Source organism: Myripristis murdjan, chromosome 18, assembly GCF_902150065.1.
Source record: "Myripristis murdjan chromosome 18, fMyrMur1.1, whole genome shotgun sequence".
NCBI lineage: Eukaryota > Metazoa > Chordata > Actinopteri > Holocentriformes > Holocentridae > Myripristis > Myripristis murdjan.
In genome coordinates, this window is record NC_043997.1 from 22739620 (window position 1) to 22753737 (window position 14118).

Consider the following 14118-nt stretch of genomic DNA (forward strand, 5'->3'; position numbering starts at 1 on the left):
AAGAGTCACGTTATGATCAGTAACTCAACAGTTGACATAGATAATGCAAACAACATGCTTCCTTTGGTTGCTTCTTGCCCAGCAGCATCAAGGATTCCAGGATTCCCATCTGCCCCTCGATGTAATATGTTGAGTCTTGTGCCCGTTTGTCCCAGACTCTCCAGTTTCCCTGGTTGTGCATCCTTTGAAGGGGCCACAAAACTAGAATGGCTTGTTGATCCCAATAGTTTGTGGGATAATCTTCCGAAGAAGACAGTTTTTGCAGTGGACAGTCCAAATCAAGATCGAGAAATCATGAAGGCAATGTTGGCCCTCACGCCATCTTGCCCAGAAGCATCCAGTATTCCTGGGTTCCCCTCTGCACCACGATCTAAATCCAAAATGGAATGCAATATGATGAGCCTTGTACCTTACTGCCCCAAAGCTTCAAGTCTCAAAGGTTTTTCTTCCATGACTGAGGTCCCAAGCACAGGATGGATAATTGAACCAAAACCTTTTTGCATTAAGCCTCAGAAGAAGAGGGCAGAGATTATTTTGGCAATTTCTGGTCAGAACTGGACATGCAGTGATGATGTGAAAAGTATGATGGCATTAGTGACATGTTGCCCAAAAGAGGCTCGCACCCCTGGTTTCCCCTCTGCTCCAGTTGAAAACAGACCACCAAACATGGTCAGTTTATACACATCAAGTGCATGTGTTTCACGTGTCCCAGGTTTTCCATCAGCAAGAATGCTTAGCTCTGCATATATGGATACACAGGATGGAACAACACACACCAAAGCCCTCTTTGAGAGGGTGCAAAATGAGAGGAATGTTTGTATTATAGATGTAACAATAGACAATAAAGAAGAAATGAAAAATATGGTACCAATGGCTCCATCATGTCCACATGTGGCTCAAATTCCTGGGTTCCCCTCTATTCAATGGCTGAAACCGGTAGAGGAACAAATGATGGTTGCTCTATTGCCTGGCTCTGCTGTGGAACTTAAATCACAAGAATTGCCTTATATACAACCTTCTCAGTCATGTCTCAAAGAAACATACATTCCTGGTTTCTCCCCCACACCTGATAGCAGATCTGCTTCATCAATGGACTTTGGTGAGACATTTGCTGTTAAAATTAGTGTCCAAGTTTCAGGGTCACTTGGTTTCTCTTGTGTTTCACTGTGTTTGTTTTTGTGACAGAGAAGAAAATAAAAATGGGTGCAGAGCAAAGCATAGGCCTTTCTGTAGATAAAGGGTAAGTGGTTGAGCCTATGCTCTAGCATGGTTTGCTGTGAAAAAAAAAAGAAATCTAGTGTTTGTCTAATATGGTTTGCAGTGACCAGTAAACATTAGGTCTGGTAACATGGCTGTAGAGTGCATGAGGAATTTCCCTGAAGCATCCCTGAAGCTTCTATTTCATCACATGGTTTTTTGTGGTGTTGTGGCGTGAACTCTGTGTATATGATGGCCTAAAAAGTTAATGTCTTGGTCCTCTGCAGTCCAGACATAGAGAAGCAATTACCAGAGGAAGTCCAAACAGTGAAGAGATCTTTGGATACCCCAGAGCCAGCTGTAGTCTTAGGTTGGGAAGTATTGGAGGCAGATGGGACAATGACAGAGAAGGAGGCAGGTTCCTCTTTTTCACCAAAGGAAGAAGAGACCTCAGGATTTGTAAAGGCTATTGTGGATGTTTTCCACAAAGGGTAAGTATAACATTGGTGGGGAACTGCTACATAGTATTATTTATAGTATGTAGTGATTTGTACGTCAAAGTGAAGGAAACATAGTATGGTATCCAGAACTGGGATCAAATAACACATATACAATCAGCTCTGGCGGACTAAAATTACCCTTGTAGACTAAAGATATTTTTGTACTTGGAATTCGTTGAGCTCTTGGTACCAAAACATCTTTATTTAAATGTGTTTTCAGGGTGTTATCATAAGATCATAAGAAGTGATAAGACGTCCTATATTTAAAGAAAATATTTGTGTATCAGTAATATAAATATTGAGATTGAGGCTGTGGTAATTTTTCAGTTTCGATTTGTATTGTGTATGAAAGTGATGTTATTAAATGCTGACACTTGACTGTCAAATCAAAGTTCAGCAAAAGTAAAGATTGAATTGCTTTTGCATGTTTCTGGAAATTAATATCACCATTTTCACTGCTCAGTTGTTTTCTTCAATTACTTACATGTGTATTGAAACCGTTGCATGATCGCAGGTTTCAATCACTCACTTAAGTATCTCTCTCACAGTTATGAAACAGTAGCATCCATTTTGGGGCCATCTGGCTCCTCTGTAGCTGAAGTTGTTCACCATCCCAAAGCCCTCTCCTCCTCTGTGGACAGAGAAGACAACTCTCCACCTCTTCCAGACAGCACTACCTTTGTTGGGAAAGCAGTACCTTTAGAAGAGCCCCAGTTTGAGGGAATGCTTCAAACCAACCAAAGCATCAAATTTCCAACAAGTGCTGAACCATACATGTGGAACTTGGCAGATGATCGATCGGTATCTCCATCACCGACTACAGACAGTGATGATGGGTTTTTGGGAGTGGTAGGCCCAAGCATTATGAAGAAATGGCCTCCACTGACAGAGGCAGATATCACTGAAATATCAAAGGAAGACCTTGAAGGAGAAGGATCAAAAGAGGGGGCCTCCTTTGATCCATATTATATGAAGGAGAGATTATTCACAGAGCAGGATTCAGTGCAGACATCAGTTTTTGTTGAAGGTTTGAACCAGGCTAAGACAGGTCAGGGTGATCTTATAACAGAATCAGCCTCTGCACTCCTGGATAAAGGGTGAGTGCCAGGGGACAACCCCCCCTCCTGAAAGTTGGCACGGTGTTTGCACGGTGTGAAAATATAAATTTTCTGAATTTATAGTTGTAACATTGTCTCTTGTTCTGTTTTAATTCGCTTTCTACTAAGGCCATTGTGAGGCAAGTCTTTGTGGCCCTAAGAATATGCTTTGTGATGTTTAAAATGATACTATACACATTATTGTGCAGTACTGGTGCTTGGTGACCAAAATCAGTACTTTGCTTCAGCTTTCATAAGTTTTATGAATCTCCTTGCTCTGTCACAACTGTAATGTAAGGCGTTCACCAACAGTATGAGAAAACAAATTCAGTACCAGTTATTTTTTGATTGGCGCTTGGTTTTTCATTTTATACGTCTAACATTTCAACAAAGTCTTGATTACAACTAAATTTTGCTGCAGTGTTTATCACTTTTTTTTTTTGCATGCACACTTTCTGTCGAGCAAATTCTTTCAGGCTTGGTGGATGAGGTGGCTGCATCTTTGTCTGCCATTGTTGTGAACAAAACTGTAAACTCGTTACAGAAATTTTAGTAGTTTTTTTGTCTCAGTTGTAAACTAAGGTTATCTTTGTGTCCTTTATGTTATGCTGTGTTTTTTCATCATGTGTTTTTTTTTTTTCATGTGCATTTTTATAAAGTAGAGTGAAATGTTTAACAGTTGTGCTACAACTGGTAACAAAATTTGGTTGTGATGCTATCTTGCTGGTCTGATCCTCTCTGTAGATTAGGCTATGTAACAACTTTACCTAGGTTTTGTAAACTGTCACCTTACATAATATAAGATCATGGACAATTGGCTGCATGAGATTATTTTAAAAGGTGTATAACACAATGAAGACATGCAAATTCTGAAGCTTCTCCTTTTTTGTCCTCAAGCCTTCAACAAACAAGCACAGAAGGAATCTCTGCTACCCTACAGACAACATCAAATGACTCTCTGGTAGATGACTGCTCTCATGAATTCAGTGAGACAATCATGGATAAACCCTCAAATAATCAGAAAATAACTCCAGTTGATCTACAGACAGATGTTGCTGCCCCTCAAAGAGGCAGGAAGCACAAACGAGAAGTTCCAGTACATAAACAGGAGAATGTTAAAGACAAAGACGCTGTGTGTGTTGTTCCATTACGACCAGTGAGGAGGAAGGATAGTCGGACACCAGACCGTAAACAAAAACCTGAAGTTATTTCACAGCACTGTGCACGAAGAGACAGAAGTCTTTCATCTGACAGTCTTCAGAAATCTGAGGTCAAAGATGATGCCACTGGTGAGAATATTCTAACCCAGACAACCAATGACCTTGTCCCTCCTCGAAGAATAAGGAAAAGAGATGGTAGCCTTCCTGCTGGTGTCCCTCACAAAGTTGATGCCCAAGAAAGCCTTGCTGATCAAACATCTATGCAGGTGGTTCTCCAGCAGCCTGTAAGCAAAATAAATAATTCTGTACCCTTAGAGCAATCACAGGGTGTTCACTATGTACAAGGGGAAAGTGAACCTGTTCAAATATCAACAGATCTTGTCCCTCCTCGTCGTGTAAAAAGAAGGGATGGTAGTTTGCCACCTGAAGCTTCCCACAAAACTGATAATGTTTCACCAAACTCAGAAGCGCTGAACAAGCCTCTTGACAGAAAAGACAACTTCACTAAAGAGACATTTGTTGCAGTAACTGATGACCTACAGAATTTGAAAGGTCAAGATGGTACTGCTCTGGGAACCTCTAACCTTGCTCCACCTCGACGATCTAGAAGATCCAATGTCTCAGGTGCTCCTGAACTTTTACAGAATGTAGAGCAACAGAGTCAAACAGACACTGAACTGATGCCTTCACAGCCTGTAAGAAGAAAAGATAGTTTCACCATGCAACATTCTGATTTTACTCAGAGTGAACCTCTACAAACAGACACAGAATTTGTCATCCCCAAGCACACAGAAAGAACTTCTTGTCCTGCTGAATGTTCCAAGAAATTTGAAGACTCAAATCCAGAACCAGAGTCAGAGTTATTCACTGACTTTGGTGTTGGGCAGACTACCCCTCTATCAGTCATCAGAAAGATAGCTCCTCCAAGACGTAGCAAAAAATTGCCTTCAGGCAAATCTGAAAAAAATGTCAATGATAAGAAAATTACATTGGAGAATTTGAATGCAGCAAATAAGGAGTGTGTACCTCCACTCCAGATAAAGAACATGCCAAGTGATATTGTTGACAAGGATGTAAAAAAGACAAAACCATCACAGATTGCAGGTGATACTTATGTTAAAGTGGTTGATACAGCATCTCAGAAATCAGAGTATAGAATATCAGAAACAGAAAAGAGGGATGAACCAGGGTCTCTGCCTATACCAATGCCTCGTGTAAAGAAACGTCTCAGTGGCTCCTTCCCAGATGATGTAACAGCAGAGGGGAGCTCTCATGTTCAGTCACATGTTTCCAGGTCAGGACAGTCCACCAGTGGAGAAGAGGGTCAGGCAACCTCAACATCCGGAGTATTGTTGACACCTCAGCATAACACAAGCCCTGTACCTCCTAGTGATCAACCCTCTACATCTGGGGTGGCAGTGTGTATGAGAAGAAGACATCTTAACATTGAGAGCAAGGGCAAAGTAGAGGGTGGTGACATTTCAGAGCAAATACCAGTGCCCTCAGGATTACCTGTACCCAAACCAAGAGTAAAGAAGCGTCTGAGTGGTTCTTTCCCAGATGATGTCACACCTTCTAGCTCACCAACTTCTTGCATGCCAGATTCTGCAACTGAGACCAAGGTTTCTGAAGCAGTACAATCAAGCTCGCCTGTTCCAATGCCTCGCCCCAAGAGACCCCTCAGTGCCACTTACTCAGACAGCACCCCACCTGCAGACACTTCATTCCCCATAGAAACGGTATCCTCTGAAAGTAACCAAGAGGTCCCACCTCCCACTATTCAGGAAACAAGGGAAGGCTCAACATCAGTGGAATCAAGTGTGATCTCTGAGGGAGGTTTTATCACAATTCCTGGAGCAGAAGATGTTGCATCAGCATCGGAACAAGAAGTTCTGGCAGTACTTGCAGAAGCAGATTTTCCTCGACCAGGCTCTATTGAAGATACTTTTAATAACAAGTCACTTGTGGAAAGCATTGAAAGCTGGACCTTTACAGATAAATCTGTTGTTGTAGACGACAATGAGAGAGCTACACATGCAGTGTCAGACCAGGTTGATGCTGAAATGGCCTTTGAAGCAGAAACTGACAAAACCTTTGATTCCTCTGTTATACCTGGTCAGGATGACTGGCTGCATGTAGGAGATAAAGACAGCGAACCCATGGAGATAAACTTGAGCAAAGACATGGTTGAAGAGGTGGACTTTGGCTTTGTGTCTGTAGATGTAGCTGCTGGTGGTATAGAGGAGGAGGAGAGGTAAGATTAGTTGGTACACATACAAGGGTGGGATAAACTCAGAATGAGATACATATATATATATGTGTTGCATTATTCTCTCTTAATACACCATAGAGATTCTCATTGTCCTATAACTTCTAACACTGCCTGGTTACGCAATTCCATTGACAGCATTTTTGGAAAACCACCCACCCATAACCACCATTTTGCTTTACTTGATTGATAACATGATTTCAAAGAAATGATATGATGAAGTGATCACTTTTCTGTGTTTGTGTATGTCTCTGTAGGCAGAGGAAGGCAGCAGGAGAATCCTCAGCGCAGCCTGTCCCTGTGCCTCGGGGTAAGAAGCGATTGAGTGGTTCTTACCGAGATGACAGTGAATCAAAAGTAGATGGTGTCCACTTAGCCAATGAGCCAGCAACGCCTCAGAAAAGACCTGCAGATCCCCAGGAAATGGGTCAAGATAAGGGTGCCTGTTCTGAAGTATGTTATTTATCTTCTGTTCTCAGCTCATGAATCACTTCCTATCAGCTTTGAGTCACTTCATAGAGGATTTTTGTAGTATCTGAAAGTGCTGATTTATTTTGCAATCATGCAGCAATATTGTGTCTGTGTTCCAGAGCATACTGGCCAGCCCTAGCCTAGTGACCTCAAGTCAGTCTCTACTGGAGTGGTGTCAGGAAGTCACACAGGGTCACAAAGGGGTGAAAATCACCAACTTCAGCACTTCCTGGAGGAACGGCCTGGCTTTCTGTGCCATCCTACATCACTTCTACCCAGAAAAGATGTGAGAACCAGTTGAATGGTCAAATAATCCATTTACAAATAATAAAAAACTATATACTTTTATGGTCTATAGTATTGCATATAGTGTTTTGTGTGTTTATTATATTTTTTTTCTCTTTGTAGTGATTATGAATTGTTGGATCCTTATAACATCAAGGGAAACAACAAAAAGGTAACTGATGATTAGTTATCACATCACTAAATTAGCTTTTAATTCTGTTATCTGTTGACTAATAATTACTAATCTAATCTATCCACTGATTTTTTTTCTATCTTGCAGGCCTTTGATGGTTTTGCTGAATTGGGTATCTCCAGGCTCATGGAGCCCTCAGACATGGTGTTGCTACCCGTGCCTGACCGCCTCATCGTAATGACCTACCTCAACCAGATCCGAACCCACTTCTTGGGCCAGGAGCTCAGTGTGCTTCATATAGAGAAAAACAGTAGTGAGTCCAGCTATGCAGTAGCAGGGGACAGGGAGAGCCAAGAGGCTGCTGACCCCGAGGCTGCTGTCCGCTACTGTGCCCAGAGGCTCCAGGAGGAAGGTTTTAACCTTGAGACTATTGGGACTGTAACCACAACAGAGAAAGACAGTAACAGAGACACTAAATCCAATAGAGACATAGTTCCACCTCCAAGAACCAAACGACTGCAGGGTGCTGGGGCTGGTGGGGCTCAAGCACCTGTAGCACCACCAAGGACTCATTTCCTGTCCAAGTCTGGTTTCTCTCATGTCAAAGACGCTGATCTGGTTAAGAAACGCAGGTCACAACGGAGGAGTGGATCACTAGATGAGGGAGACATATCAGTGGTATGATGCCTTCTTTTTCCATTCTGTTGCCATTATCTGCATTCATCACTCTATTTCTATTGGCACCTCTCTTTTTCTCCAGCTGATTTATGAAAAATTCATCTTTGTCTTTGCAGACTGTTGCAGAACAGGATGAAAGTGCATTTACTCGGAGGAAATCAGAAACAGGTTTGTGGTTTTCTAGAATGCAGCTGGGGAGTGCTATCAAAAACTGAGATTCATTTGCATTTCACCACAAGAACTAGCCATATTTCACTTTTCAGCTTGATTTTTGTGTCAGCATAATTGTACATGTTTCTGATATGTCCTTCCAGGGCTTTGTACCATGTTTATAGATATAGTTTACTCAAATTTCTTTCTTTGTCTTGCAGAGAGAAGAGAGGTTTCTGTTGAGGAAAGAGGACCAGAGGAGGGCCAGGTCAGTTGTAGTTATGATTATAAGCATCAATATTTTCATGTTCCTTTGCCCTAGTCCTCAGATTATCCCAGAGTTGTACCAATATTAAGTAAAACTAGCTTTGTGTTTGTGTTTGTCTGTGTTTTTGAATGCATTCAGGACCGCAGCCAGTATGTCTTGAGTGAGATGGAAGCCCTGGAAACAGAACAGAAGCATATTGATAAGAGAGCAGACGTGGTGGAGAGGAAACTGAGACGACTGATGGAAACTGGTGAGATACAGAGGAGCGACAGAATGAGAGAAATCACAAAAGAGAATCTTAATTTGGATTTTGACACCTACTCATTAAAAAGAATTTGTTAGGTGCTTCAGTGTTACAGGCATTTGCTTATGTAATACCATCATGGTTATATCTGCCCTCAGAAAAGTAAACCTTACATATACAATATATGCACGCATATAAACCAAAGTGTGCTGCGCTAATGTTAAAAGTGTCAATTTCAAATGTATCAGTTTACTAAATCCCAAACTACAGCAAAGTCCTTGCATCTGATATCATTTGCCATCAGGACTTACAAAGTTGATTACATGAGCTGCATTTCTGATGATAAAGTGGAGTGATGTGATACACTAATAGATGTAGGTCACCAAACAGATTAGAGGGAACATTGGGCCTGTATGCTCATCTCATTTCCCAGGATTCTGGTTCCCTACATTTCTACATTGCATACTGATATTGCCATCTACAGAGCCCTGCTCTATTACAAGAATAAATTTGGACATTCTCAGGCTAATATTTGATATTAGTATTTGATACTTTGCTACACTTTGATAGTTTGCTATACCCATCTGACACCCATAATTGATTTATACACACACAGACATGCACTGAATATAACTGGCAATCCTACTTGACACCTGTTGTTCTTGCACTTTATTGCATAAATATCAGTCGGAAGTCTTGACCAATATATCTGAAATCACTGACACATGAAATCTAGGATTCTAGTTGAGCCAGCTGAGCCTGTTACAGCTTGTTCCAAAAATACAAAGGACATTTCATAGCTTTATTGTGTGTGTTTTTGAGAAATTAGAAACATCAGCATGGGCCCATCTGGTAAGCTTTCTATTATCATGTGACCTCGCTCCTGTCCTTGTACAGGAAAAAAGCTATTCATTCTTTTAATTCCACTCCCTTCAAAATGTTTCTTTTCATATGTTTATAGTGATACATACACAAGCTGCTACTGTGATACCTCATTTGTTCTCTGTGCTTATATTGAATGCGTGAATGGATACCATGCTTATTTTATTTTATTTTATTTTATTTTATTTTATCTATTTTGTTTTGCCTGTTTGTTGTATTCTGACATATTGAGACCATTCTTCAGGCTAAGTATACTTGAGTACAATTTATCTAAACTATTAATTATAACTAATAACCTGCTTAGAACTAATAATCTAATTACCTGGTAATAATGTGATTTTCTTGATTTTGTCCTCCAGGCAGTGACAAGGTTGAGGAGGAGAGGCTGATTCAGGAATGGTTCACACTGGTCAACAAGAAGAATGCCTTGATCAGGAGGCAAGACCATCTACAGCTACTGTAAGACATAACAACACACATACTGTCACGCACACATTGTGTCACAAAAACTCCAATCAGTTATTGCTTGGTGCAACTGTAGGTGCCAAAACATCTGGAACAATTTTTATTTATTGCCATCTTACCTTGATCATCTTCAGGCTTTGCTAACTAACATCAATCTGTGAAATAACATGGACTGAGGTGGAAGCTGAACAGCGCACTGTCATTCTGCTGCACAGAAAGACAGCCTGTCAAAAGTGCTTAGAGCATTCTTAAATTAATACATTTTCACTGTATGTAAAATAAAAAGAGTGATTGTTCACTGCCTGCAGTTATAGTTATTGTAAGGAATAAGTAAATACATTGCATGCCACCTCATAGCTCTGCTATATAGATTAATTAACAAGAATGTGTTAAAGTGATAGTTCACCCACTTGAAGAGGGTGGAACTGGTGGACTTCTGGCTGAATGCTCCAAATGCTATAACTGGCTTAAGGTGGTTATTTTTCAGAGTGTTAGCTGGGGGGAAGTCCAGCTCAATGGCAGGAGGCTAACAGTTAGCATTTGGAACATCCAGCCATTATCCAGCACTCAGTAACAATGAGAGGAAGATAGCACCACTACTGTCCTACAGAACAGCTCGGGGGAGAAGGGAAATACTAATCACATTTTTCAAAATGGGTGAACTATCCCTTTAAAGTAAATCCTTTGCTGTGGTTTTACACATTTGCTATTAAGCTGTGGCAGAGGTTATTTAGGAAAAATACATATATATTGGTACAGTTTATGTTTTTTATAAAACCACAAATGATGTACATGCAAGCAGCAAGTCATTTTAAAAGTGTAAGACAACCCCTGTTTCATAAGCACTGACATTTAGAAATAACATACATTTGAATGCCTCTATTTTGATTGTCAGGCTGGAAGAAGAAGATTTGGAAAGAAAGTTTGAGCTATTAAACAAGGAGCTGAGGGACATGATGGTGATAGACGGTAAGTCTTCAAAGACACACACACACACACACACACAATACACAGAGCAGAGTCTGCGTAGAACTGCACACTCATATGGCACTCAATACAGACTCAAACAAATGCTTTAAAGGTTATATTTTATGTGCTGCATTGGGCTCATAAACTACTGTCACAGCCCATTCCATAGATTTTGGGTTACTTGGGTGACAGCAACACAAAACCTCCCAGCTTTTCTCATAAATGTTTTGAGGAAGTATTTATGTGTGACTGCATGTTTATGGATGACTGGATGAGTCAGCTTTCAGTGTTGCCCTCTGTTGCTCAGCATGTAGGTCTATTTTTTTTACCTGCGCACTGGGTGAACAAGTGATTTTCACTTCCTGCTAAATGATGTAGTTCACACAGATAACTTCCCCTTTTTATTCTCCATTTGAAAGGCACTGGGTCAAGGGTATAGCCAATGATATTCATTGAAATGTAGAATGTAGACAAAGGTGATTGATGTGAAAGGTGATCACATTTCTTTGGCTACTTACTCAGTATTAGGCAGTAGAGTGGTGTGAGGTTCAAGAGGTTGATTGAAGGTAAAAATCAATCAAACAAACAAACAAACAAACAAACAAAAAAACAAGTAAATAAACAACCAATCTTCCATGAATGACAGGTTGTGGCTTCTTACACTGGTCATAAAAACTGTATGATGAGACAGTTTAGCTGTAGTACAATTCCCAAAAAAACAAACAAACAAACAATCAAACAATCATCATTGTCAGCATCAAGACATCATGACTGACCAACGTTCTTCTTATTGCACCTATCTGTTGGTCTGCACCTACTGGCCATCATCTGAGATGATGGCATGTGCTTTGTTGCATATGTCCTCATCATTTCCCTTCTGTTTTCTCCAAACCCTTCACATCCTGCTGCTTCTCTCCTTTCATCTCCTTGTTCTCCATCTCATCCAGAGTGGCAGAAGACTCAGGCCCATAAACACAGAGAACAGCTGCTGCTGCAGGAACTGGTGTCACTCGTCAACCAGAGAGACGAACTGGTTCAAAACATGGATGCCAAGGAAAGAGGGTGAGGCTAAACTAAATAAATAAGAGAGTAAATAGTGTTAGAATAAATACGCCTTTGTGAGTTTATGGTGCAGACTTATGTTGCCTCTGTAGGTAGAGAATCTAAGCTGGGGATACAGTACATCTGTTGTTTCCACACGCACTCACACATAATACGGTGTACATAATGGACTCATCTTACCAGTATTGTGGGGATACTTGCCTTGTAGAAGTTGTGGAATTAACTGAGAAGTTCTTTCTTTGACACCACGAGCCCATGTGCCATTTATTGTCATCCATCGTTCCTGGGCCCCCATGGGAAAATTGTTATTGGTAATTGGTATTACGTAAGAGTCAAAATGATCTAAATGCTGTTTCAAGAGTGACAGCATGGGGTAAACGCTAAACAATATGAAAAGTTAAAAAAAAAATTCATATTGTGGGTCAATTATCCATATTGTGTATCTGCTGGTTGCAGCATCATTGAAACTACATCACACTGACAGTGAGTGAAATAAGTGTCTTGTGCATCATTTTATAAACATTTCCCTGTTATTCAGCAGGACATATTTGGTATCTTTTTAGAAACCTTGCAACTTCCACAAGATTTTAAAATCAAGTTTTGTAAGGTTTGAACACTGCTTGGTCATACAACAATGACAAACCCACCAAAAGGCCATGCAGGGATACTGAATAAACATTGGCTTTCAAAGACCCGAATGAGTCAAACCTTAATTGAAGCACGGCTTGGAACATTAATTTGTGCACATACAAACACAGTGTACACACTCACTTTAGCAGCTGATTGATTTGAGACCTTCTGCCTCTAATTCTCACCTACTTTCTCCCCCTTAGAGCCCTGGAGGAGGACGAGCGTCTGGAGCGAGGCCTGGAGCAGCGGAGGAGGAAGTACGCCGCACAGCAGAAGGAAAAGTGCGTAATGCAGTGATGAAATATTCAACTCCAGCCAACATGGAGTGCCGCACGGGTCTGGAAGTGGGTCGAGACAAAACGGAGGACAGAGTTACGGGTTGATCCTTTTTCACCTGCTCTCTGATGGACAGTACTGTCTGTTGTGATATGAATCAGCACTGAGAGTGCACAGGGTTGGGTAATAAAGTACACCTTTCGGCCAACTAATTGACACTGAGGGGATGGATTTTTCCATTTTAAATTACAGTATCAGCGCTGAACCAGTATGAACTAACATTTCCAGTATGAGGCAATAGCAAAAGACACTCAACTGGGACAAAACCAGTACAATCTGAGGAAGACTCCAGGAAATGTTGGCTGTGTTTCGGCTCTAAATACATTTTAAATCAGCTTGAATTCTGTCCCTGGGCCTGTGTCCCCATTTGAATGTGTGGCACCAGGCTACATTTTAAATCACCAAAGAACAAGGCCATTTAAATTGGCAATGTAATTTCCACACATTTGGTGTATTTGTCCATTCATCTGACCCTAGAGGGCAGCCAATATAAAGGAATGTGCACCCACTAAGTTGAGGAAGTGTCAAAGCCTCAAAGAGAGCTCTTGTTGCTATTTTTTTAAAAGGATCCCTCTGGTGGTGGTGAATGTTAGGTTCATTTTCCAGATTAGCCTTCCCAGATTAGTTTACCCTTCCGAGTTGATGCCAGAACTCAGGATAATTATATCAAATGGAGGACATCTGAAATATTTGTTCTTTCTAAAGGTACAAGTTATTAAACCTATGAAAGAGAATGAGACTGATTTTTTTACCGAAACCACAGGAATCCTGTATGTGCTTTTTTAAAGTGATGTTTGTTACAGATTTGAATGTAGTGTGTTTTATTGAAAGTGTGCTTGAGTGATTGCAAATGTTCCTCGGATATTGGTACAGGTATGACTTGAAAACAACAAGAAACTAAGGTTCGACCAGGCTGATGTGGTGTTTTTGAATTAAGGCTGCCGATAAGTCCTATTTTTGTGCTGTTGGTCGTATAAATGCTGAAAACCTCCACCACAAAATTACAAGGTTTCAGTGTTTCCCCCAGATCTTGATTCTTTGCAGGGTGGAAAAGCCTTTGAATCACATTTAAAAAAAAAAATAATAAAATTCCTCATTAAAGAACCATGCCAGTGATTTTGCATGTTTAGCTTAATATCTGCAAAATATAAACTTCATGTTTTTGCTAATCTTTTCATAAAGCAAACAGTGGTATTTTAGAACTACAATATTATTTTTCCTCCCTTTTATCCAGCTATTGTTTTCCATTCATTCCAGTGCAATATGAAAATGAACTTTCAGAGACTTTCTTCACACCAGTATTCCATCACCATAATAAAGTC

The 14118-nt window shown here is 40.6% G+C and overlaps 1 protein-coding gene across 3 annotated transcripts in view; it reads left to right on the forward strand.

The window, feature by feature from the left end:
- The window catches only part of ehbp1l1a (EH domain binding protein 1-like 1a), a 43176-nt gene extending 29126 nt beyond the window's left edge, over positions 1 to 14050 (forward strand). For 2 of the 3 annotated variants that reach the window (XM_030076578.1, XM_030076579.1), the window contains 11 exons: positions 6481 to 6676; positions 6814 to 6980; positions 7103 to 7151; positions 7260 to 7790; positions 7907 to 7958; positions 8162 to 8208; positions 8347 to 8458; positions 9694 to 9793; positions 10695 to 10768; positions 11716 to 11830; positions 12664 to 14050. In XM_030076578.1, the coding sequence (XP_029932438.1) occupies positions 6481 to 6676; positions 6814 to 6980; positions 7103 to 7151; positions 7260 to 7790; positions 7907 to 7958; positions 8162 to 8208; positions 8347 to 8458; positions 9694 to 9793; positions 10695 to 10768; positions 11716 to 11830; positions 12664 to 12757 (1537 nt within the window). In that variant the 3' untranslated portion in view covers positions 12758 to 14050. Of the gene's footprint in view, positions 1 to 3606; positions 6209 to 6480; positions 6677 to 6813; positions 6981 to 7102; positions 7152 to 7259; positions 7791 to 7906; positions 7959 to 8161; positions 8209 to 8346; positions 8459 to 9693; positions 9794 to 10694; positions 10769 to 11715; positions 11831 to 12663 lie in introns of those variants that run through there. The other variant, XM_030076577.1, reaches the window with a different exon arrangement.
- The last annotated feature ends 68 nt before the right edge of the window (positions 14051 to 14118 follow it).